The sequence below is a fragment of the Pongo pygmaeus genome, chromosome 15, assembly GCF_028885625.2.
Source record: "Pongo pygmaeus isolate AG05252 chromosome 15, NHGRI_mPonPyg2-v2.0_pri, whole genome shotgun sequence".
Taxonomy (NCBI): domain Eukaryota; kingdom Metazoa; phylum Chordata; class Mammalia; order Primates; family Hominidae; genus Pongo; species Pongo pygmaeus.
In genome coordinates this window covers 105,852,562-105,876,464 of record NC_072388.2, presented here as the reverse complement: position 1 = coordinate 105,876,464, position 23,903 = coordinate 105,852,562, and the positions used below count along the sequence as shown (strand labels likewise).

At 42.8% G+C, this 23,903-nt stretch overlaps 2 gene segments (V, D, J or C); both read left to right on the top strand.

The window, feature by feature from the left end:
• On the top strand, positions 1 to 5,355 carry LOC129013268 (immunoglobulin heavy variable 4-59-like). The segment is given in 3 exon segments: positions 1 to 89; positions 172 to 489; positions 4,979 to 5,355. Coding segments are annotated over 3 exon segments (681 nt in total).
• A 15,462-nt stretch (positions 5,356 to 20,817) lies between these two features.
• On the top strand, positions 20,818 to 22,592 carry LOC129012414 (immunoglobulin heavy variable 4-4-like). The segment is given in 3 exon segments: positions 20,818 to 20,937; positions 21,021 to 21,451; positions 22,470 to 22,592. Coding segments are annotated over 3 exon segments (621 nt in total).
• Positions 22,593 to 23,903: the final 1,311 nt, after the last annotated feature.

The following is a 23,903-nucleotide window of genomic DNA, read 5'->3' as shown; positions in this document are numbered from 1 at the left end:
TGGGAAATGCTTTCTGAGAGTCCTGGACCTCCTGCACAAGAACATGGAACACCTGTGGTTCTTCCTCCTCCTGGTGGCAGCTCCCAGATGTGAGTGTCTCAGGGATCCAGACATGTAGATATGGGAGGTGCCTCTGAGCCCAGGGCTCACTGTGGGTCTCTCTGTTCACAGGGGTCCTGTCCCAGGTGCAGCTGCAGGAGTCGGGCCCAGGACTGGTGAAGCCTTCGGAGACCCTGTCCCTCACCTGCGCTGTCTCTGGTGGCTCCATCAGTAGTTACTACTGGAGCTGGATCCGGCAGCCACCAGGGAAGGGGCTGGAGTGGATTGGGGGTATCTATTACAGTGGGAGCACCAACTACAACCCCTCCCTCAAGAGTCGAGTCACCATATCAGTAGACACGTCCAAGAACCAGTTCTCCCTGAAGCTGAGCTCTGTGACCGCCGCGGACACGGCCGTGTATTACTGTGCGAGAGACACAGTGAGGGGAGGTGAGTGTGAGCCCAGACAAAAACCTCCCTGCAGGGAGGCGGAGAGGGCGGCCACAGTTGCTGCTCACGACCAGCAGGGGGCGTGCGGGGCCCACAGAGCTGGAGGCCGGGTCAGGAGCAGGTGCAGGGAGGGCGGGGCTTCCTCATCTGCTCTGTGGTCTCCCTCCTCGCCAACACCTCGCTGTCCCCAGGGGTCCTCTTTCTTTATTATCTGTGGTTCTGCTTCCTCACATTCTTGTGCCAGGAAAGAAATGAGGAAGACAAATTTTCGTCTGTAGTTGAAGTTTCACCAATTACTAGGAACTTTCCTACAACTTCCTGCATGGCCCATTATAGCTTACTGATTAAAAAATATATATTCTAACCCTTCTCACCATCTCTTCATTTGTGTCATCAACTGAATTGTGCCCTCTTTGAAATTCATATGCTGAAACCTTAAATTCAATGGATCTATATTGGAATTTTAATGAAATAATTAAGGTTAAATGTGGTCATAAGTGTAAGACCCTAATGCAATACACGTGTCGTCTTTATAAGAAGAGGAAGAGACACCAGAGACCTCTCACTTTTCACGTGCAGGCATAGAAGAGGCCACGTGGAGACGTCATGCACTAGAAGGTGGCCCAGTGCAAGCCAGGAAGAAGCCGCGACAAGAACCAACCCTGCCAGCACATTGATCTTCAACATTCAGACTGCAGAATTTTAAGAAAATCAATATTTGTTGTTTAAGTCACCCACTCCTTGTTGTCTTCTTATGAAGGTCCGCACAGACTAATACCACATAACTCTGTTACCGCTGTCCCCTGAGTGGAGAATCAGCCCCCTGAGGCTGGGCACATCTCTCAGATTTCCACATAAAGTAGGCAAAAAATAGTAGTTCTGATATAAAAACTTGTCATGTCCCTGTTGGCCAACTTCTGGGCAAGGTCTTTTAAAGAAGCCCTGGTGGCTTTGTCATAGAATTTGCTTTTACCTTTTATTAGGACATAACTAATGGACAATGAGTACCAGTTGGATGCAGACTGACCACTGACTATCTTCAGCTGTCTCCTAAGTATGCCACAGAAAACCACACCAACATTACTCTATGTCTTCAACTTTATAAATTTGCACCGATTGGTATTTAAGGCCGGCCCAGCGTTGAGGAACTCCTTTGGTTTTTGCTTCTCTGGGAAAGGTCTTATCTATCCTGGCCTTGGTCTTCAAGTTTCAGCAATTCTGGAAAGCCAAGTGTGCTTCCATCTCCTCCTCCATGCTCTGCTACTCACCTGAGAACAGCTTTCTCATTGGAATGTCTTCTGTTTAAGGAATAAGAGTCCCTGTTTCAGGCTTGGGTGCCTGAGTAAATCTACTAGATCCAGCCCAGGACTGGAGATACTTTCCAGAACACAACATCACCTGAGACATGACCAGTCACACTGTTTCACTTTCACTATTTCTGCTTCCTCATGAGAAAATTACAATTGCAGAGAATTTTTCATAAGCATTGTGCCATGTCCTTTCTCTGTTGTCTCGCCTGTTCATTTCTGTGAGACCAGGTGCCACATCTATGTAATCAGGTTAGAATCCTGCCTCCAGTAACACATGAAGAGGACCTTTGGTTGTACTTTTGGTCTTTGCTCCAAAATATAAAGATTACAGAAATCATCACCCTCATTCTTACACCAAGAATCATCTGCACAATCTGATCTTCAATACATTTTAGAATTCATCAAATGAATGAAATTCCATTTTTTAAATTACCACTCCAAAAACTGGAGAGATGGGCATGTCCAGAATGGCAGTTGACAGTTGCTTAACTGGAAGAGAAGCTGCAGAAGCCACAAGCTGTTGAAGGCACTTACATGGTTAGCACTATAGACATCTGCAAGACAGATGTGGACTACGGTGAAATGACAGTTCCAGAGAGCCACACACTCCTCAGTCTTCTGGAATTTCCCTCCAGAAATCTTCAGAATCTAAAAAATCCAATCCAAGTACATTTCCTATGGGTCAGAATTGGGGAAGTTTAATTACTGAAAAATATACCAATATACCAGGAGACTTCTCCAAAAGATCCTACAGGGAAGAACTTTTCCAGAAGAAAAATCAGCCCATTCCAGATCCCTCTCCACTTCCTCCATTATTATACAAATGAGTAAAATTAGCCAATAGGGTAAGATGTAAACAAATAGTCCAGGGAACTTGAAACCACAAAAAAGAGTAAAGATGAAAATTCAGCTTTTCCCCTGGAAACGCCTGGTCAAAGTCACAACCCAGAAGAGGAAGCTGATCGAGTCTCTAGGTTTCCATGGTCAGAACAGGCAGTGCTGACCTGCACTGCACAATCCTTTCTAACCAGGATGATGGTCTGGATTAAATATGAGGGTATGGCAATGCACAGACTCTGAGGAGAACATAGGGACACTAAAAAAGCAATGGCAGAGAGTTAGACAAGGATAGTAGAGCAACATGAAGCCTCTGGCTTCAACATTTTTAAAAACAATATCTTGGAAACTCCCTCGTTCACCTCAGCTTCTTTTATCATGAAGACTTTGCAAGGTTCTCAGCTGAGACAAAGAAAATAACAACCTGCATGCATTTCTGAAGTCTCCACTTGTATCCTGTTTGCTTTAGATCTCTAGGAGAAAAAAGTCAGATACCTCAGCCTAGTGTCAGTGTAGGAGGCACTTTCTACAGGTGAGGCACTAGAAGAAACGGAAAACGTGTGTTATTGGAATAGTGGATATGAAGTGTGCTCTCATCTGAAAGCATCTCCACCTGCTGGAAATCTCAAATGCAACTTTCAACTGCAAGAAACAAGGCACATCCACATCTCCTGGAAGATTTTGGATTCATTGTCCACTGATTCAGTGCAACTGGAGCTTCAGAGAAGGGGCTCCCTCCTGTGTCATAGCATCCTTGCTTTGAGTTTCCTTATAGAGTTCATTAGATTTAGCAAAGCTAATCAATTCTTCCAAGAGATGGTGTCAGCAGCGTATGCTGTCACTGAAGGAGTATTCTAAACCAGAACAAAGCCATTTCATGTTAGGCTAGGGAAGCTGGGGGAAGATGCTTTGTGAGCCCCACAGGAACTTCCTCGCAAGGCAAGGGCTGGGCTGGAGGGGTCGCGCAGAAGCCGCCCGGCACAGGTTCCATCCCTGGAGCGGTGCACAGGAGGCTGAGGGTGAGGTTCCCTCTCAGCACCTGTGTCTTCCTTTGGCAACAAAAAAAATCCTAAGTGTTCAAGAAGTTGCTGATATGTCTTTAAATATCCTGTTACATCAGAACCATTCATATAACTTAAGGCAACCAAAACTATTTTTTAAAGTGGGTTCCAAGGACTGTAAGTATCCTAATATTGAGGGTATAAAGGATAGGAATGGTTTTACTAATTGAAAGGATACAGAATTGTGGGAGTCACTATATTCCTATGAATTAAAAATTCAGATTTCAGTGTTAAGTAATGTTGCCTACATTGTGTGAGTGACAGGGCAGTGGTGGATCTGAGAGTGTGGCAGGTGCACAGACCTAGTGAGTCAGAAATCAATATGGAAAGATGAGGATCTATGGATATGAACTGAAAGTATGTAAACAGTTCATGAAATTCTATTAAATAGAGTAGGAAATAAAACCCAAACTTATCCAAAACACAAATTCCTTGACGATTATTTTGGGAGCAATGAGTTAATCAGAAACCCACTTCTCTTCTCTTACATCTTCTGATTCCTATTGTCCATGAGATGAGAAATTCGGCTCTAATTAGGCATCACAGGGCAAATCTGTAAACCAAGAGTGTTTCTATTGAAGATCGTGGTGGATCAGGATGCCAGGCAGGTGCTGGAGACACTGTCTCAGGAGTGCCCAGATGATCTCAGGGGGGCCTGATGGACACTCACGTGGGACATCAGCAGTCACTTTCTCAGAGTCACCAGTGAGCTGTGCTGGTGCCTGATGGGACTAGGATGGGGTCAAGGCACCTTCTCAGTGTCATAGAGAGTGATGGTTCCAGAAATCATCCAGGTGGTCTATTCGCTAGTCAACTATGGGTTCACAGTGAGGAGCATGTCCACTGGGTGCTTGGTCTTCAGTGAAAGGATGTCTGGCAACCAAAAGTTTGTAAATGGAGCAGGGCATGCATTTCCTCAAGGAGGATAGGGCTTGAAGCATCAGCATCCCACTTTTGTAAGGCTGATGTGTCATTTACCTTCCCTTTCTTATCCTGAATCAGGGTCCTCAGCTATGAAATGTTCTGCTCATGAATACGCAAATAACCTGAGATCCACTGAGGTAGATAAAGATATTTGTCAGCTCTGAGAGCATCACCCAGAAACCACATCCCTCAGCTAGAGAAGCCCCAGACAGCACAGCTCCTCACCATGGACTGGATTTGGAGGATCCTCTTCTTGGTGGGAGCAGTGACCGGTAAGGGGCTGCCAAGTCCCAGCGATGAGGAGGGGATTGAGTCCAGTCAAGGTGGCTTTCACCCACTCCTGTGTTCTCTCCACAGGTGCCCACTCCCAGGTCCAGCTGGTGCAATCTGGGCCTGAGGTGAAGAAGCCTGGTTCTTCAGTGAAAGTCTCCTTCAAGTCTTCTGGATACACCTTTACTAGCTCCGCTATGCAGTGGGTGCAACAGGCTCCTGGACAAGGCCTTGAGTGGATAGGATGGATCATCATTGGCAGTGGTAACACAAACTACGCACAGAAGTTCCAGGGAAGAGTCACCATTACCAGGGACATGTCCACGAGCACAGCCTACATGGAGCTGAGCAGCCTGAGATCCGAGGACATGGCTGAGTATTACTCTGCGGCAGACACAGTGTGAAAACCCACATCCTGAGAGTGTCAGAAACCCCAGGAAGGAGGCAGCTGTACTGGCATGGAGGGGATGACAAAGATTATGAGATTGAAGATTTTCGTAGAAAACAACGTCAAGTCATTAAAGAAAAGGAACAACATAAATGCGTGTTTGAGAAATTTTAATTTTTTGAGAGATTTTTCATACAACATTTATTCTGTAAGCTATTTCAGGGATTGGAATATGAATCCAATTAACAAAGCTGATATAGACATCCTCTGAAGATATCTTCGTAAACATCAATTTCTGAATCAGCGTTGTGAATATTTTGGAACACAGACACAAGATCACATTTTTACTCTACTTTTATCTCTATTTTCAAAAAATGCCAAAAAGAATCTTATTTTGTGCATGTCCCATTTTGAATTCCCACCGTCAATGCATGATAGTTCTTGGTTTTCCTCATTCAAGTTGTCATTTGTCATTAAGAGTATTGTGTGTTTTAACCATTCTAATAGGTGAGTAACAGTATCTAATTTTTATTTAAATGCACATGTCCCTAAAAAAATTCATATTTAACAATTTTTGTATAATTTTTGGTGAGATGCCTCTCGTGATATTTGGTTCATTTTTTAACTGCATTTTTTATGAGTTGTAAGTATGCTTGCACATTGATTATAAAAGTCATTTAACAAATTAAAATAATTCATTTAACAAATATGTGACTTGGAATTTTTTTCTCCAAGTCTGCAGTTGTCTTTTACTCCCTTATCCCTGTGTATTGCAGAAAAATGTTTGTGTGTGTGTGTGTGCATGTGTACGTACAAATTTAGATTTTAAAAATGTACATTTTTATTCATTCAAAGATCATGTCTTTGGCAGTATATCTGAAATCTCATTGTAAAAGACACAATAGTCATTATTTTTTCCATGTCTCTAATCTTAGGACACAGTCAATTCATGAGTGTTTAACCTTCCCTATCTGACTGGAGGACTACCCACCTGAGATATTTGGAATACTTCTGTAAGGAGATGTGTCCTTCCCATTATTTCTTTATTTAGTCATCTACTGATGTCCATATTGGTTTATGGGTATCTATTTCATACTCTGAAGAAGATCCTTGTTACATTACTTGTTTTATTGTTCAAAACACCACAGCTTTATTAGGTGCTGGGAGCTCATTTAGTTTGGATCCTGCATCCTTACAGCAAACCTCATCTTTTTGTTTTTGGACATTTCCCTGCTTCCAAGTATTACAAAAAATTCTAAGCTTGTTCTCTACGTTACCTTCTTTGTACATTGAATCAGCCATTTTTCTAAAGACTGCTTGTGTCTCATGTTAAAGAATAGTATCAAAATTTAAAAATGTGATACTGGGTATGTGTGTTGTTAATGTGGTATCAGTACTTCTTCTTGCACATCTCAACTAATTGACCTAGTAAATGGGCATGTTTATATGAACCCATGTTTATGGACACATCGAAACTATTTATGTATCTAATCTTCTGTAACATGATTACGTTAAAAATGAGAACACACTGGTGTCTCCACCCAACTATGCTGCCACATGGACGTTTCTAGCCTTCCTTCTCTCACTGTCCATAACCATCCACTGCAAAGTGAGGAACCCCATCCCACCATATGCCATTTGATTACTTAGCTGCACAATTTCAGGACACACGCATAGTAGTATCAGAAATGTAAAGCTCATGGAAACATGTTTATCTACTAGAACAGACTGCTTATGTGCAGTTTCTTTACACTGTAAACTTACAGAATTTCTTCATTTTCAAAGTTGCTTAGGTCAGCAACTTCATTTTCCACTTTCCTCAGTGAAGTCATTTCAATGACAATGTATAATGTCATTTATTTGAAATTCTTTCAAAGCCAAAACTATAGTCAGGTAAACATATAGAGGATATTCAAGGAATTTAGAGAGTGGGTATAAAATAAGCAAAAATGGCACTGTTTAAGAAGAGTAAAATTATTTTAGTGATATGCAATGGTTGAGACATAACACAATTAATTTCGCTAAGCTCATACTTTTGTGACAGAAAATATAAACCTAAATATATACAATTTTTGTAAAAAAAAATTCAGCAGTTCATTAACCCCAGGATTAAACAAGACTGTATAAAATTATCTAATAACTTATTTGATGAGGGTGGGGGTATCATGAGACACATGCAACAAAGAATTAAGGTATTTTCCTCATTTGCATATAAGATGTTACTGTTCACTAAAGACCTTTAATTAAAAAAACAGTTTTCTACGTGATCCAGTTTTTTTTTCCTTCTGACAAGCAAATAACTCATAGGATTCTTTTCTTTCCTTGGTTGAGAAAGATTTTCTACAAGCTTCAGCACACGTCAGGTATACACTGTCCCTGAATGGGCATTTACCCTCAGATGGGTACACACACCTGTCAACATGGGGACTCTTCTGTCAGACAAACACACCTTTACTCATGTGGATTCTTCCCTCAGACAAACACACATGTCCCCACATGGACTCTTTCCACAGATTACAACATTTGTCCTTACATTTACTATTTCCTCAGAAAACAGACATTGCATCATGTGGACTCTTGTCTCAGACAAGCAAACATGTCTCCATGTGAACTCTTCAGTCAGATAAGTATGTGTATTTCCACACTGACTGTTTCCTTACACAAGCACATATATCCACTATTGAACTGTTTTGTGAGAAAGTTATCCCTTTTCTCTGGAAATGTATTTTTGTGTTCTTACTGGACATATTTTTTGATAATGTTTGCTACTATGAAGATACCCGAACACTGTCCATACGAGAGAATAAGAAAGAGTGATAAGCAGATTAACCCTGTGCAACCAGACCCAGGAGTCCTTTGATCCTGCCCTTCCGAAATGGAGACACAGAGGAAGGATGAGCAATGCTGAGCAGTGCACCCATGACCACAAAAGGAAAGACATGGCAATGTGTCCCCTCCCCTCCTCATGAAAGGCAGCTCATCCCCTTTTCCTTCAGGCCCTGGTGAGGAGCCACCCCATGTATGTTCCCTTGCTCAGTGTCCACACCGTGGGGTGTGCACTGGTCTGGGCTTCCCTTCTCATCACCCTCAATATTAGCATCCCTTGTGAATCAGGTCCAGCTGCAGCTGCTCCACATGGGGCCATTCTTCCATTTCCTCTGTGTTTGCAGAAGTCCTGTGTGAAGTTTATTGATGGAGTCAGAGGGGGAAAATTGTACAGTGCAGGGGTTCACTGAGACTCTCCTGCAAAGCCTCTGATATCACCTTCACTGGCTACAGCATGACCTTGGTCCATCAGGCTTCATGACAGAGATTGGTGTGGGTGGAAACAGTGAGTGATCATGCGGGAGTTCAGAGTTACTCTCCTTGAGTACAAATAAATTAACAGTTCCAAGCGACGCCTTTTCATGTGCAGTCTACCTTACAATGACCAACCTGAAAGTCAAGGGCAAGGCCTTGTTAGACTGTGAGGGACACAGGAGAGGGAATATCTGTGTGAGCCCAGACAGAAAAATCTCTGCAGGAAGACAGGAGGGAACTGCATGGTAGATGCTCCCCATAACCACAAGGGGGCAGTCAGGACCATCAGGAGGCACTCAGGACACCTGGGGGTGCTCAGAACCACCAGGGGTGCTCAGGACATCCAGGGCTCTCAGAACCATGAGGGGTGCTCAGGACATCAGGGGATGCTCAGGACCACGAGGGGGCGCACAGGACACCAGGGAGCACTCAGAACCACCAGGGGGCCCACAGGACACAAGGCAGCGCTGAGGACCACAACGGGGCGCTCAGGACACCTGGGGGCGCTCAGAACCACCAGGGGTGCTCAGGACGTCAGGGGGCGCTCAGGACCACGAGGGGGTGCTCATGACACCAGGGGGCACTCAAAACCACCAGGGGTGCTCGGGACATCAGGGGACGCTCAGGACATCAGGGGGCGCTCAGGACAACGAGGGGGCACTCAAAACCACCAGGGGCTGCCCAGTACATGAGGGTTCTCTTAGGAAGCAGCTCCACATCAGGAGCCAGAGAGGCTGTGGTTTCCTTTTAAACCTTGGTGATTCCTGACCTGGTCAAGCAAAAGTCTTCCCCAGGATCTGTCACCATTTCTTCTTCGTAAATCCATGATTTTTTTTACCTACAAAACATTAAGTTAGAACAGGGATTTAATTCAACTTTTAATGCTGCAGATTTTCCAAGTAATACTAGCAATGTCCCCTCAGGACAATTTTTAAAATTGGTTATTTATATATTTTATTTATGTAAAATGATACTATCTTGAAAATAGTAGAATTTTTAAAATCACACCTCTAATCCCAGCACTTTAGGAGGCTTGAGCAGGCAGATCACTTGCGCTCAGGAGTTTTAGAACAGCCTGGCAACACATTTAGATCTTTTCCATACAAAAAGAAAAAGAAAAAGAAAATAGCTAGGTGTGGTGCTACCTCTGGTACCAGCTACTTGAAAGTCTGAGGTGGGAAGATCCCTTAAGCCTGGGAGGTTGATGCTGCAGTGAGCTGTGATTGTGCCACTACACTCCAGCCTGGTTGACAGAGTGAGACCCTTTCTTAAAAATACAAACTGTTTCAATAAGTAGAGCTTTGTGTCTTTGTGCTGTAATAATCAATTGTATATATTTTCTAACTGTAACTCAGCATATGCATGGTGTTTTGTTTCTTTTTCTTTCGTTTGCTGTTTTTGGAAATTAAACACCACTTTAAATGCTCTTGTTCTCTCCTTTGGTTCGCTTCGGGTGTCCTGTTTTTCAGACTATTTTTTCATCTTCCCTTTTTCTTTGAAAGTCTTTTTCTTTCTCAGTCTCCACGCAGGATAAAGAAAGTCCCTTTACTTTCTGTCCTCCAAGTCTAGTGAATCAGTTCCCTTCTCTTCATAATCACTGAAGCCAACCAAGTTTAGGAGGATAACAGTTCTCCTTAGAATATGCTCATCTACCTGCAGACTCTCTGCCCTTCTCACCCTTTTCTAGGGTCCTGCACACATCACACTCATCCCATACCCTCCCTTCCCTAAGTACCACAGAGTGGGCTCTGCAGTTCCTGCTGTCCTGTGTGTACTCAGCCTTGGGGCTCACTAGTGCTTTGATGATGAAGTCCAAATCCCCATGTGCTTAGACTCTCTCAGACCACCCTCTAGGAAGATGCCATTGTGAGTGAGTCCTGGAAATTATGGGCTGTGTTCAGTTTCATATTGCTGAATCTTCTCTATTTTAAAGGAATACTGGCAATTAAGACTAGAGTTTGTATTGAATATTCATGCCAAAAAAGTTTTCTTTCAAAACTTTTCAAATAAAACAATTTTTCCTGCCTAGTTTGAAAACTATAACGTAAATTCAACAAATAATGTAATACAATTTTAAAGGTGACATTTGTCTTATTGGTTATTCAATTTATTAAAAACAGAATGATATTTAAAATAAATTCCATTGCACATTTAAGTGACATATTTGACAAGAATGGCATTTACATATATTTTTACCAAAACATGGATTTAAATATATTTGTCTTTTTAATATTGGTATAGGCAGACATACACGTAGAAAAGCATTATTTTGTACTACAACCTCAAACGGTAAACACAATTTTAATTCAGTTAAATAATTAGAATAATATGAAACAAATAGGTGCGTTGTTTTGGTGTTTAGATATACGTTCTCTTTTGCATGGGCACATGTATGAGTCTTTGCTGGGCTGTTGTGTATGTATGTGTGGTTGCATGACCATCAAGTTTTCAAATACATCATTAAATTTCATAGTTACATTAATCTTGGCCAGGCAGGGAGGCTCAGGCCTGTAATCCCAGCACTTTGGGAGGCTTAGGCAAGCAGATGACTTGGGGTTAAGAGTTCAAGACCAGCCTTGTCAACATGGCAAAACCCCATCTCCACTAAAAATACAAAAATTAGCAGGTGTTGTGGCACGTGCCTTTATTCCCAGGGAAATGTGGGGTCAGAAATCCCACACAAAGTCTCTACTTGGTTACCACCTAGTGGAGCTGTAGGAAGAAAGCCACCATCCTCCAGAACCCAGAATGGTAGATCCACTGACAGCTTGCACAGTGTGCCTGGAAAAGCCACAAACACTCAGTGCCAGCCCATGAATGTAGCCAGGAGGGAGATTGTGCCCTGCAAAGCCACAAGGTCAGAACTGTCCAAGACCATGGGAACCCACCAGTTGCATCAGGTAACCTGGATTTAAGACCTGGAGTCAAAGAAGATTATTTTGGAATGTTAAGATTTGACTTCCCAGCTGGATTGCAGACTTGCATGTGGCCTGCAGTTTGGACCAATTTCTCCCATTTACAATGGCTGTATTTACACAATGCCTGAACCTCCATTGTATTTACGAAGTAACTTGCTTGTTTTTTATTTTACAGGCTCATAGATGGAAGGGACTTGCCTCATCTCAGAAAAGACCATGGGCTGTGGACTTTTGAGTTGGGGCTCAAATGAGTTACGACTTCAGGGGGCTGTTGGAAAGTCATGAACGGTTTTGAAATGTAAGGACATTAGATTTAAGAGGGGCCAGTGGTGGAATCATATGGTTTGGCTGTGTCCCTGCACAAATCTCATCTTGAATTGTATCTCCCGCAATTCCCACGTATCGTGGAAGAAACCCAGTGGGAGGTGATTAAATCATGGAGGGAGTTCTTCTTTGTGCTGTTATTGTGATAGTGGATGACTCTCGGAGATCTGATGGTTTTAAAAAATGGGAGTTTCCCTGCCCTCTCTTTGTCTGCTGCCATCTCCATGTAAGATATAACTTGCTCTTCCTTGCCTTCCACCATGATGTTGAGGCCTCCCAAGCCATGTGTAACTGTAAGTCCATTAAACTTTTTCCGCTATAAATTACTCAGTCTCATGTATGTCTTTATTAGCAGTGTGAAAACAGACTAATACAGCAAATATCAATCTCTTAAAATATTTTGTTGTTCTGCATGTAATATAGCAGAGTCTAATATGGGAGGTAAAATAAATCATCCATGGACCTTCAGATATAAGTCATAGGGTAATTATGCCTGTGACCCTGAGGGAGTGAACTAGAGGTCATACACACTAGTGGCACTACCTTTGGCAAAGGGTGTTCAGGGGTTTCTGAAAGTTTTGATAACTTTAATTTTAAAATTGAATTTACTATGTATTTCTTCATCAACCTTTCCAGAAGATTTTTGGCAGTAATAACAGCCTAGTATTGGAGTAATACTCATGAATTAGAGAGTTATTTTGAAATTATTCTCCTGAGATTTGCATGAATCAATTGATATAGAAGTTCATATGTCCCAAGTTGAAATATCAGAATCAAGAAGCTTTCATCACCCTTAATGGTTGTGGTTTTTGGCAAGACAGTGCTTCAATTCAGCCAGAAAGAAAGACAACAATAAAACTTTCAAATACAGGGGAGTCTGACCTCAGTCTCTCTCTCTTATAAAGGCAAAGCTGTGCCACATCAAGATTTTTCTTCGAGCCCTCAGATAGAGTCAACATTGGGAATGGAAAAGCTAATCACTTTGTCCTTAGAAAAGGTGAAGGTCTGAGAGGAATGCAGAGTTGTGTTTATGAAGATGGTGACATTGTTATGTCTTCTCCTTTGCCCAGTGACTGCTCTCAAGTTGAGTGTTTCAGATGTCAGACATGACCTATAGGGATGGTTGTGACTGCACGTGACTGACAGGGACTGAGACTCTATATCTCTAAGTGTCCTGTCCTAGGAGCAGCTACAGGAGTCAGCCCTAGACTGAAAGTGCCCTCACTGACCCTCTGCCTCACCTGTGCAGCCTCTGGCCAGTTCAAGAAAGTTTTACCTCTGGAACATCTTTTGCCAAAACCACTCCAACTAGTATTCATGACCTATGGTCCATACCCTTAAGTACACAGACATGATCATACTATGAGTTGGTGTCTAGAAGACCCCTGCACTTTTAATTTTACCTCTAATATTAGACTCCACTTTATCACATGCAGACACAGCAGAATATTTTAAGACTTTGATATGTTATGCTGAAAAATGCAATAGTTCATAAAAGTCTACTTCCCATCACTGCCAGTGTCTACTACTGAGTAAGGATCTGCCATCCCTAGGGAGGAACTATAACGGATGGTGTACCCTGTTAGTGGTTATGGGAATGAATCCATCTTGTGGCAAATGGCAGCTTCTTCTTCTTTTACAAGATTAAATAGTTTTCTATGGTGTATAAATACAACATTGCCTTTATCCATTTGTCTATCTACTGACACTCAGATTGTTTCCATATATTGGCTATTATTAATAGTGTTTCAATAAACATAGAATTCAACTATCTTAACAAGGTGGTAATTTCATCTGCTTTGGGTATATTTCTAAAATAATTTCTGGTCATATAATATTTCCAGTTTTAATTCATTTGGTGCCTTTATATTGCTTTCCATAATTGTGAAAATATAGAATGGTATAGCCATTATGAAAAACAGTTTCAGTTTTGAGGTGTGATCCATAAACAAATAATGTTTGATTATGGCTCTCCATGAGAATTTCTAATAAATATGATAGAAGTCAAGAAAGCTTCTCACATTAAAGCAAGGATTAATTTTATCCCTTATTCCCTCAAAAGCAAAAGATTTGAAGCATGCATGATGGAGGCTGTTAGCAGGGTTCAGAATGATATCATAAGAGGAAACTCAGTTGGATAAAAATGTTGGGTTTTCAGTCATAGATATGTCGATACTCAATATGAAACCACGAAGTCAAATGAGGATCTAGAATGTGTTCGCCTGAAGCAACAGCACATTCTCAAAGGCACCTATTGCTGCATCACAAGGGCGATGAACTTTTGAAACAAGTAAAGTGTGAGTGCACAGTAAGTGATAAACTTATCACCTTTGCATGAAGTTTGTTTAATATGCCAAAGGCTTCTACAGATTAATCATACACAAATATACACAATGTATTTTTGCATATACAGATGTCTAGAGGATGATTCTCTTAGGGAAAATTCTTCAGGTCACAGAAATCTGTGTAAGTTGGAGGTCCCATGAAAAAGTGTCTCTTTATAAATACTGGTCTATTTCTCAATTAGGGAAAATGATCTCTGTTGGAGAAGGCTTCCAGTTTTGTAGATTTCTTCATTGCTTCTTGAGTTGTAAGACATGAACCAAAAAATTGACTGGAGTTTTTTGGAATTTCATGGCTGTGTTGTTAAAACTTTCTTATAAAGTTTCTTTCAATTATTTGAGACCAGTTTTTCTGATTTTTTTCCCCAGTAGATAAATTTTCACAAGATCTCAGGAAACCATGTCTCTCGTGCTTTAGTTTGAAAGACTAACTCCCTAGGTAAAGAAACTTCTGTCTAACCATGATGAGCTCATTTCTTCTGCATACCATGAAGTTTGAGACCCCATTGTCCAGAATCATGAAAATTTTACACTCCAGTTTACTGAAAATCTTGACTCTTGAATTTAATATTGATTTGCATTGACAAAAATTGTTCATTCTTGGATGTGTCCTAAGTTGCTTGCCCAACATATCAGTGGACTGAGAATCTTCCATTAGCTCCCTCTGTCCATAGCACTGAGTCTATTGACAATCTTCGCAGTCATCTATGAAGGAGAGTCCTGAGGTTCATCAGATTCTTGTAGACACTCAGGTGAACCGAAGGAATTAACAGAATTGAGGACTGCCAGCCATTTCCACAACACTAAGGATAATTACCATCTAAGTGTAAAGGTCTACATCATTCGGAATACCCTGCATGACAGGCTGATGCAAAAAAATCCAACCCTGCAGAGGCTCCACAGCAACCCTTACAGTTCTCTCAGGGAAGAAATAATCTCCAAGTTCAGTGAGTCAGTAAAGCTGTTCTGAGCTACAGTAAACATTGGATTGGACCCAGTTTTGTCTGAGTTCAATGTGATTATTATACTCAGCTGCTGATCCTATATGGACTGAGTATGGATAATTTAAATGGGCCTGGCTGTGTGGTTTGTTATATGAAAACCTGAACTAAATATACATAAAGGGCATGTCTGGACTAGCATGAGGGTGAGAGATTCTGGGAGCTCCACCCCCCTTACTCTTATTGCCCTTTCCTCCAGGAACCTCCAGGTCCTCAGGGTGAGAATCCACACAGATCCCTTCATGGCTCTATTGCCAGGAGACCAAATCTCTGATAAAATCACTCAGACCTTCTTCAGACAGACAACCCAGGGAAAGGGCATTTTTACACCCTTATGTATGTGGGGAAAAGTAATCCATACCCATTAGAAGCCCCTGCCAGCAGCCTAACTTTATCATGAAAATAGGTAAAGTTAGCCAATGGGGCACATTTAAGAAAATTTTCCTGTGATGTTCCATCCAGAAAAGAGCAAAAATCAGCTTCACACCTGGAGACTTCCTGTATAGGGCACAGCCCAGACAAAGAAAATCACCACAGAATTAAAATGCAACTGTAAGAACATGCAATGCTTCCGTGTTCCACACATTACGTCTCACCAGTTTAGTCAATATGGATTAAATATGAGAGCATGGCAATGCACCAACTCTAACTAAGGAGGAAAATCAGAGAAAAAATGTTAAAGAAAATATAGCAATTTGAAGCCTCTGACACCAGCAACTTCAGCACCAAGGAAATGATTTCACCTTCATTGGCCTCAAATTTACTTTTCATGGAGCATCTTCAGGGTTCCACAGTGAGACCAGGTGAATTCAATGTGCATGCACTTCCCAGGTGTCCACTTGTATTCTGTTTACTTTACTTCTATTTGCAGAAAGTAGACACATACTCAGCCTTAGTGTCAGTGTAGGGAGTGCTTTCCATGACATGAATACCAGAGAAAAAGGAAAAACATGGGGCCAATTAATGTAAAAATTAGCCACTGTATGTGTGTGTGCGTGTATGTGTGTGTGTGTATGTGTGATTTGAATACTAGAGTTGGAGTGGGCTTCTATCCACATGCGCCTGCACCTGCAGGTAGTCTCAGGTGCAATAATCAACTGCCTGACCCTAAAGGAAATAAGAGTCTCCCCAAACCCCTGAAGAGTGTTTGGGTTTACCGTGTATCCAATGATTCAGTGCCTCTAGAGCTCCAGGAAGGGGCTCCCCGGTGATGCATGAGATCTTTTCTTCAGGTCTCCCAGCAAAGTTCTCTGGGTTTCCTAAGGGCAATTCACTATTTCTAAAGATGGTGTGAGGAGCATGTGGTGTCACTAAAGGAGAATTCTGAGCCAGGGCACAGCCACTTTATACTGGGCTAGAGACACTGGTATGAATATACTCTGTAAGTTTAGACAGAAATCCTCGTGCATGGTAGGGGCTGGGCTGCAGGGGGCGCTCAGGATAAACCCAGCACAGTCTCCCGCCCCAGAGCAGGTGCACAGGAGGCTGGGGAGGGGTTCCTCTCAGGGACTGGGAGTTCCTTTGAAAATATCTAAAATAAGTATTTCACAAGGGCTGCTGATGTTTGTATAAATATCCTATTCAATTGTGAGCATTTATCAAACTGGATGTTGTAACAAGAACCACTTTTACAATGGGGATTTCCAACTCCCCTAGATATCTTAATAGTAAGCAACTGGAGGTCAATAAGAGATCCTTTCTCTTAAGTAAGCACAATTTTTGGAGAAACATACTCATTCCCAAAATAACGCGTTCACATATTAAGATCTAGAAATGGTTCAAGTTGTCCCTGGGACATTCGAATGTGGGTTCAAAGTGAGATGCGTGTCCTGGGGGAGCTTGTTCTCCAGTGGGGGAAGCTCTGTCAACACAGAGTTCAGGGATGTGTACGGGTCGCATCGCCTCTAACAGGATTACGGCTTGAACCCTCAGTTTCTACAATTGTGTCGTCCATGTGTCATGTATTTGCTCTATCTCATCCTGGCTCAGGAATTGGGCTATTCAATAGCATCCTTCATGAATATGTAAATCACTAAGGTTAATACAGATATCTCTGTGCTGTGAGAGCATCACCCAACAACCGCACCCCTCCTTGGGAGAATCCCCTAGATCACAGCTTCTCACCATGGACTGGACCTGGAGGATCCTCTTCTTGGTGGCAGCAGCAACAGGTAAGGGACTCCCCAGTCCCAGGGCTGAGGGAGAAACCAGGCCAGTCATGTGAGACTTCACCCACTGCTGTCTCCTCTCCACAGATGCCCACTCCCGAGTGCAGCTGGTGCAGTCTGGGCCTGAGGTGAAGCAGCCTGGGGACCGGTGAAGTTCTCCTGCAAGGCTTCTGGTTAAACTGTCATCACCTATGGTATGAATTGGATACGACAGACCCCAGGACAGGGGCTTGAGTGGATGGAATGGATCATCCTACCCTGGTGAACCCAACGTATGCCCACAGCTTCACACACGGTTTGTCTTCTCCATGGACACATCTGTCAGCACAGCAGATCTGCAGACCAGCTGCCTGAAGACTGAGGATGCAGCCATTTATTACTGTGTGAGGTACACCGTGTGGAAACCCACATCCCAAGGGTTTTAGAAACCCTGAGGGAGGAGGCAGCTGTGATGAGCTGAGGCAGTGGTGCAGCATGTCTCTAAACTTCCATTTTATCTAAGTTTGCATTGAGTTCCGCTTTAATATTAGCCAGGAATGTGGGATAGACGGGTGCTCCTAAGAGATCCTTAACTTGCCCATTTTGATGGGTTTTCCAGAAGACGTGAGAAGCCACTTTGTTAGCAAAGCATCCCAAAGCCATGCCCTGCTCCAGAAACATGTGTACCCATTTCCTGGTCTTTGGTTAACTGACAAGCTCTCATCAGCGCACCTGGGCTAATTTCTCATCAGGTAGAAAAATGTGCTGTAAAGCAAGGCTAACGTTGTGATAGCAATTCCTGCTCAATAACCTTCATCACCGTTGTTGTTGTGTTCTATCAACTAATTACGTTACTTCAAGGTTCCCGTCGGGAGTTTCTTATAAATTTAAGGGATATATAGAAGTTCCCCTAATTAAAATAAAACAATTGTGAGCACAACCTCAGTGTTCAACCATGTCTCCACCCTTCCCACCATTCACCCCAAAGAAATGTTCACCTCTTCTGGAAGTCAGGTTCATTTTCAAATTAGTTATTTTTTATTTTACTATATCAAGATTATTGTATGTGACTCTTGTAGCAGAAAATGAATTACGGGAACTTGAAGTAACCAACGAAAGATAAATTCAGAACTAATTAAACAAGATGCCAGAATGTGATTGGCTCTAGGCTTTTAAAATTCAGCAGGTTATGTAACCAGGCTTTAAATTTACACATCTTCCTGTTACCCTCACAGCACAGTCAACTCCCATTATGTAAGAAACGGCAACTGCATTCCCAAGCGTCATCCAAAATTATAAAAATAGACTGGGCGAGGTGAGGAGTTGATTGTTTAAATTCCCCTCTGAAGAGGCAGCATCAACTCAACAAACCACCGCTCTTCCCTCTGTGACTAGAACTATGTCGCAGGCCACGTGGACCTAAATCCTTGATGGAGATAACAGGACTACATAAATTGGGCTGATCATTTTTATGCTGGGCAACAAAACAAGTCTTGCCTGTAAATAAAAAAGAAAGATAAATTAATAGGTACTGACTTTGACATTTCAGATAATAATATTTTCATAACCCAAATTTAATTACACCCACATTGTTACCTATATCTTCACTGAAATCTTCCCAAGTTATGTTCAGTTCCATCAACACTCCACGTGTTCAAATCTGGACATCCAAGAGAGTCTGGAGAATAAAATGCAATGAGGGCAGTGAAACTTGCACATATTCAGCACCTCTTAACTCAGGAGGATTCAATACACCCTGGAAAACTCTGCTTTTCTGAATAGCTCACAATGACTCCACCTCACTCTGCATCCTTCTCAAACATCTGACCCCTGTTTGCCCTAAGTTCACTCTCTGCTCTTAGTCTGTGCTCTGAAGTCTTCGCGGGGTGAAAATGAGCTGTCAGACGGATCTTCCTTCTCACCTCAGCATGGAATTTACTGTTTCATTTAATGACCACTCTTTCCATAATGGTTGATTTCTTTCAGCCTGTTCATTACTGGTGATTTTCAAGGGAATCTCAATTGAATTTTTACATTTTTGCATTTTTGTCTCCATGACAATGTTGAGAAGTTTTTACCTCTAGCATCGTAACATTATCTAGTGACATGATACATTTGTGGCAAGCAATACCTACAAATTCAGAAGTTCTTTGGTTACTTTCCACAAAATATAATTATTTCTGTTCTGTGTATGAGCACATCCTAGCAACCTTGTACTCACACAGGTAGATGTCTACAAGCCTATGAATTAATCTCTGTAAATAAAAATTTATCTCAATTTCCTTCAATGTTCATAATTCTTCTGAGGGTGAGGAAGATATTTCTGGATTTGTTCAGACAAAAGGCCCAGAGACCACCTGAGCTACGTAAGGAGCTCACCTGGCTCACCTGTTTCCCCTGTTGTCTCACATAAGGTCAGCCCACTTTTTCAGGTCCTAAGAAGAGAGCTCAGTTTTATCTTGATTTTACAACATTCCCAACTTCTGCTGACTCTCCTGTTACCCACATCCATGGAGATACATTATTTATTATACAATTAATCAAAGTAATGTCAAAGGCCCAAGGTGCAATATTGCACATCCTAGGGTATGTTCATGCAGTTGAATGGAGGAGAAAGTCTTTCAGAGACAGATGGAACTGCACTGGTAAATATGTGTGTAAGGACTCTGGGCTTAAGTGTCATTTTCCAGCCATGTTTCACAGGTGTGACCTGTCAGGGAAGAACCAGAGTTTCTTGTGTTCTCCGAGGGGACGGGTCCCAGAGGTCCTCTCTTGTTCCCAGGAAAGGTAATTGCATTAATCTTGGTGATGAGACAGTCTTCCTGTGCTGATGTACTGTTGTTTGAAGTTGACACTGCTATCCACAATCTATATCTTTTCAAGCAGAAGTGTTTAGAGGTCAGGCCACATCTTCAGGATCCCACATTGAGAAGGACAGAGATATATTCCACTACCTTCTCCTGAGATCTTAGGCAGAAACCGAAATTTCAAAAGGTCTCAGAAGGGCAGCTCTCAGGGGCTATTTAAAAATAACCCACTTCGTGGGACAGGTAGCATCCTTCTAAACATGATGGATGTTCTGAACTACAATAAACATTGCATGGATCCAGGGTCTGAATTCACTGTGATTATTACACTTCGCTGCTGTTTCAATGTGTCTGAAGGGGTAAATGACAATTTAGATGACCTGGGTGTGTGGTTTGTTTTATATAAATCTTCAAGGATAGAACAGCATTGAACCTATTCCAAAATTTGTCCTTGATCCAAGATCACACTGATCTCCCAGACCAGCATCTTCAGCACATTTCTCTACCTGGAAGAAGAGGACTATGTGCTTGGTAAGGGGAGGCCACAGGAAGAGAACTGAGTTCTCAGAGGGCACAGCCAGCAGCCTCCTTTCAGCGTGAGCCCAAAAGACTGGGCCTCCCTCATCCCTTTTCACCTGTCCATACAAAGGCACCACCCACATGCAAATCTTCACTTAGGCACCCACAGGAAACCATAACACATTTCCTTAAATTCAGGGTCCAGCTCATATGGGAAATACTTTCTGAGACTCATGGACCTCCTGCACAAGAACATGAAACACCTGTGGTTCTTCGTCCTCCTGGTGGCAGCTCCCAGATGTGAGTGTCTCAGGGATCCAGACATGGAGATATGGGAGGCTGCCTCTGATCCCAGGGCTCACTGTGGGTCTCTCTGTTCACAGGGGTCCTGTCCCAGGTGCAGTTGCAGGAGTCGGGCCCAGGACTGGTGAAGCCTTCGGAGACCCTGTCCCTCACCTGCGCTGTCTCTGGTGGCTCCATCAGCAGTAATAACTGGTGGAGCTGGGTCCGCCAGCCCCCAGGGAAGGGCCTGGAGTGGATTGGGGGTATCTATTCCAGTGGGAGCACCTACTACAACCCGTCCCTCAAGAGTCGAGTCACCATATCAGTAGACACGTCCAAGAACCAGTTCTCCCTGAAGCTGAGCTCTGTGACCGCCGCGGACACGGCCGTGTATTACTGTGCGAGAGACACAGTGAGGGGAGGTGAGTGTGAGCCCAGACAAAAACCTCCCTGCAGGGAGGCGGAGGGGGCGGCCGCAGTTGCTGCTCAGGACCAGCAGGGGGCGCGCGGGGCCCACAGAGCTGGAGGCCGGGTCAGGAGCCGGTGCAGGGAGGGCGGGGCTTCCTCATCTGCTCTGTGGTCTCCCTCCTCGCCAACACCTCGCTGTCCCCAGGGCTCCTCTTTCTTTATTATCTGTGGTTCTGCTTCCTCACATTCTTGTGGCAGACAAGAAAGGAGGAAGACAATTTTTCTGTTTACTGTTGAGGTTTCACCAATTATTAGGAACTTTCCTACAAGTTCCTGCATGACTCATTTTACCATATATATACACACACACACCATATATATATACCATATGTATTACATATATACACGCCATATATATATTATATATATACACACACCATATATATATATGGTTCTCACCATCTCTTGATTTGTGTCATCAATGGAATTGTGCCCTATTTGAAATTCATTTACTGAAACCTTAAATCCAATGGATCTATACTAGAATTTTAATGATGAAATTAAGGTTAAATGTGGTCAAAGTGTGAGACCCTAATTCAATAAACCAGTTGTCTTTATAAGAAGAGGAAGAGACACCAGAGACCTCTCACTTTTCGCTTGCACACAGAGAAGAAGCCATGTGGAGATGTAGTACACTAGAAGGTGGCCCTGTGCAAGCCAGGAAGAAGCCATACTAAGAAACAATTTTGCCAGCTCCTTGGTCTTCCACATTCAGACTGCAGAATTGTAAGAAAATCAATATTTGTTGTTTAAACCACCCACCCCTGTTGTCTTCTTATGAAGACCCAAAGTGACTGATACCACGTAACTCTGTTAGCTCTGTCTCCTGGAGGGAGAAGCAGCCCCCGGAGGCTGGGCACTGCATCTCTCAGATTTCCACATGAAGTAGGCAAAAATAGTAGTTCTCACACAGAAATGTGTCATGGCCCTTTTGGCCAATTTTGAGCAAGGTCTCTGAAACCAGCCCTGGTGTGTGTGTGTAACAAATGTTGTCTTTTATCTTTTATTTGGACATAACAAATCGACAAGAGGTACCAGCTGGATGGAGACTGGCCACTGATCATCTTCTGTCATCTCCTTAGTATGTCACAGAAAACCACACCAACATCACCAACTTCACTGTTTTTCTTCAACCACCTCAAACGGACTATAGAAATGATCCCTGCAGTATAGTGTATTTCTTCAACTTTCTAAATTTGCACTGAATCCCTTTCTAAATGGGGAGCTACATGGGGTCTGAGTTTTGTTCCTTTCTTCCCAGTCCTCCCCAAGTACCAAGGACAGAATAGACTTAAAATAAAATTTGGCTGTCAATGCCCCCAACACCACAACACTTTCTAAAATCCACATCCTGCATCCATCCTTCTCTCAACACCCCTCATCAGGCTACCTAGGAATGGCCAGAAGCCGGTATCAGCTTATGGGCTGAGGACACGAGCTATACACACATGTGATTTCAGTCACACACACTCTACTTCAGGACCACACCTGTGTTCTGAGGAGCTCAGGCATCTGCTGATCTTGGTCGTTCTCTAATAAATCACACACCCCTTATTAATAAAGGTCTGGATGGCCCCATCAGCTGCAGAGCAGTGGAGTAAAGCTCATGGGTGGGCCCGTCAGGCAGAAGTCAGACAATGGGAGGGATGGCTGGTCACTTCCCTTTTCACTGATGTTCCCAATGAATTTTAATGGAATAAAACAATATTAACTACAAAGGGACAGAAAAGAAGACTGGCTCTTGAAGGTATTTAAGGACCAGGAACTTTATTTGGGGGGAGACTGAAAGAGACTTTTAAATGGAAAGCCCTAAAGCACATACAACAGCTGACAGAGTGGCCACTGTGCACATGAGGGCTGAGGAGACGGATGGTAGGGTCCGTTCCTCCAAGATGTCCCTGGGTGTGTGATGGTTGGACTCCTCATGCATATGAATATAAGAGCTAGACTCAAAGAGAAAAAAGGGCCACATCTCATAGGAAAGGAAGAAAAAAAAACAGTTGGGCATCCCTGGAGAGGGCTCATTAGATTTGATGTGTTTAAGATGAAAATTTCTTCCAAAAACTGTAATGTTCTAGGCTAAATATGAATCTCTTCAATAAACTGAGAATTAACAGGAGAATGGAGCTAGGACTTGAGAGAGGAAACAAATCATGAGAGAGCAGAAAGCAAATCCACAAAAAACTGTCACATGACAGAGGCCAGAATGGAGCTGATGCAGCTACTTCATTATTCTGCAGATTTGTTGACCATGTGGAGAAGGGGCTTGAACAAATGGGGAAGTTCTCCAACCTTCCGAATCAGCCTCCTTCTTATGCACAAGTAGAAATCATAGTTCTGGGAGTGACCTTCCAAATTTTCCTGTCCGTACCTCTTCCCCCAGGGGTAGTGTCTTTTCCCAACCACAATGGTTTCTCACCAGTGTCCTCAGCTTCTCCTCCATTGTACTTACCATGCAGATTAAGAATTTCTTCTAGATGGAGTTTTTTGGGAATTTTCTGTTTCTTTAGTTTCTG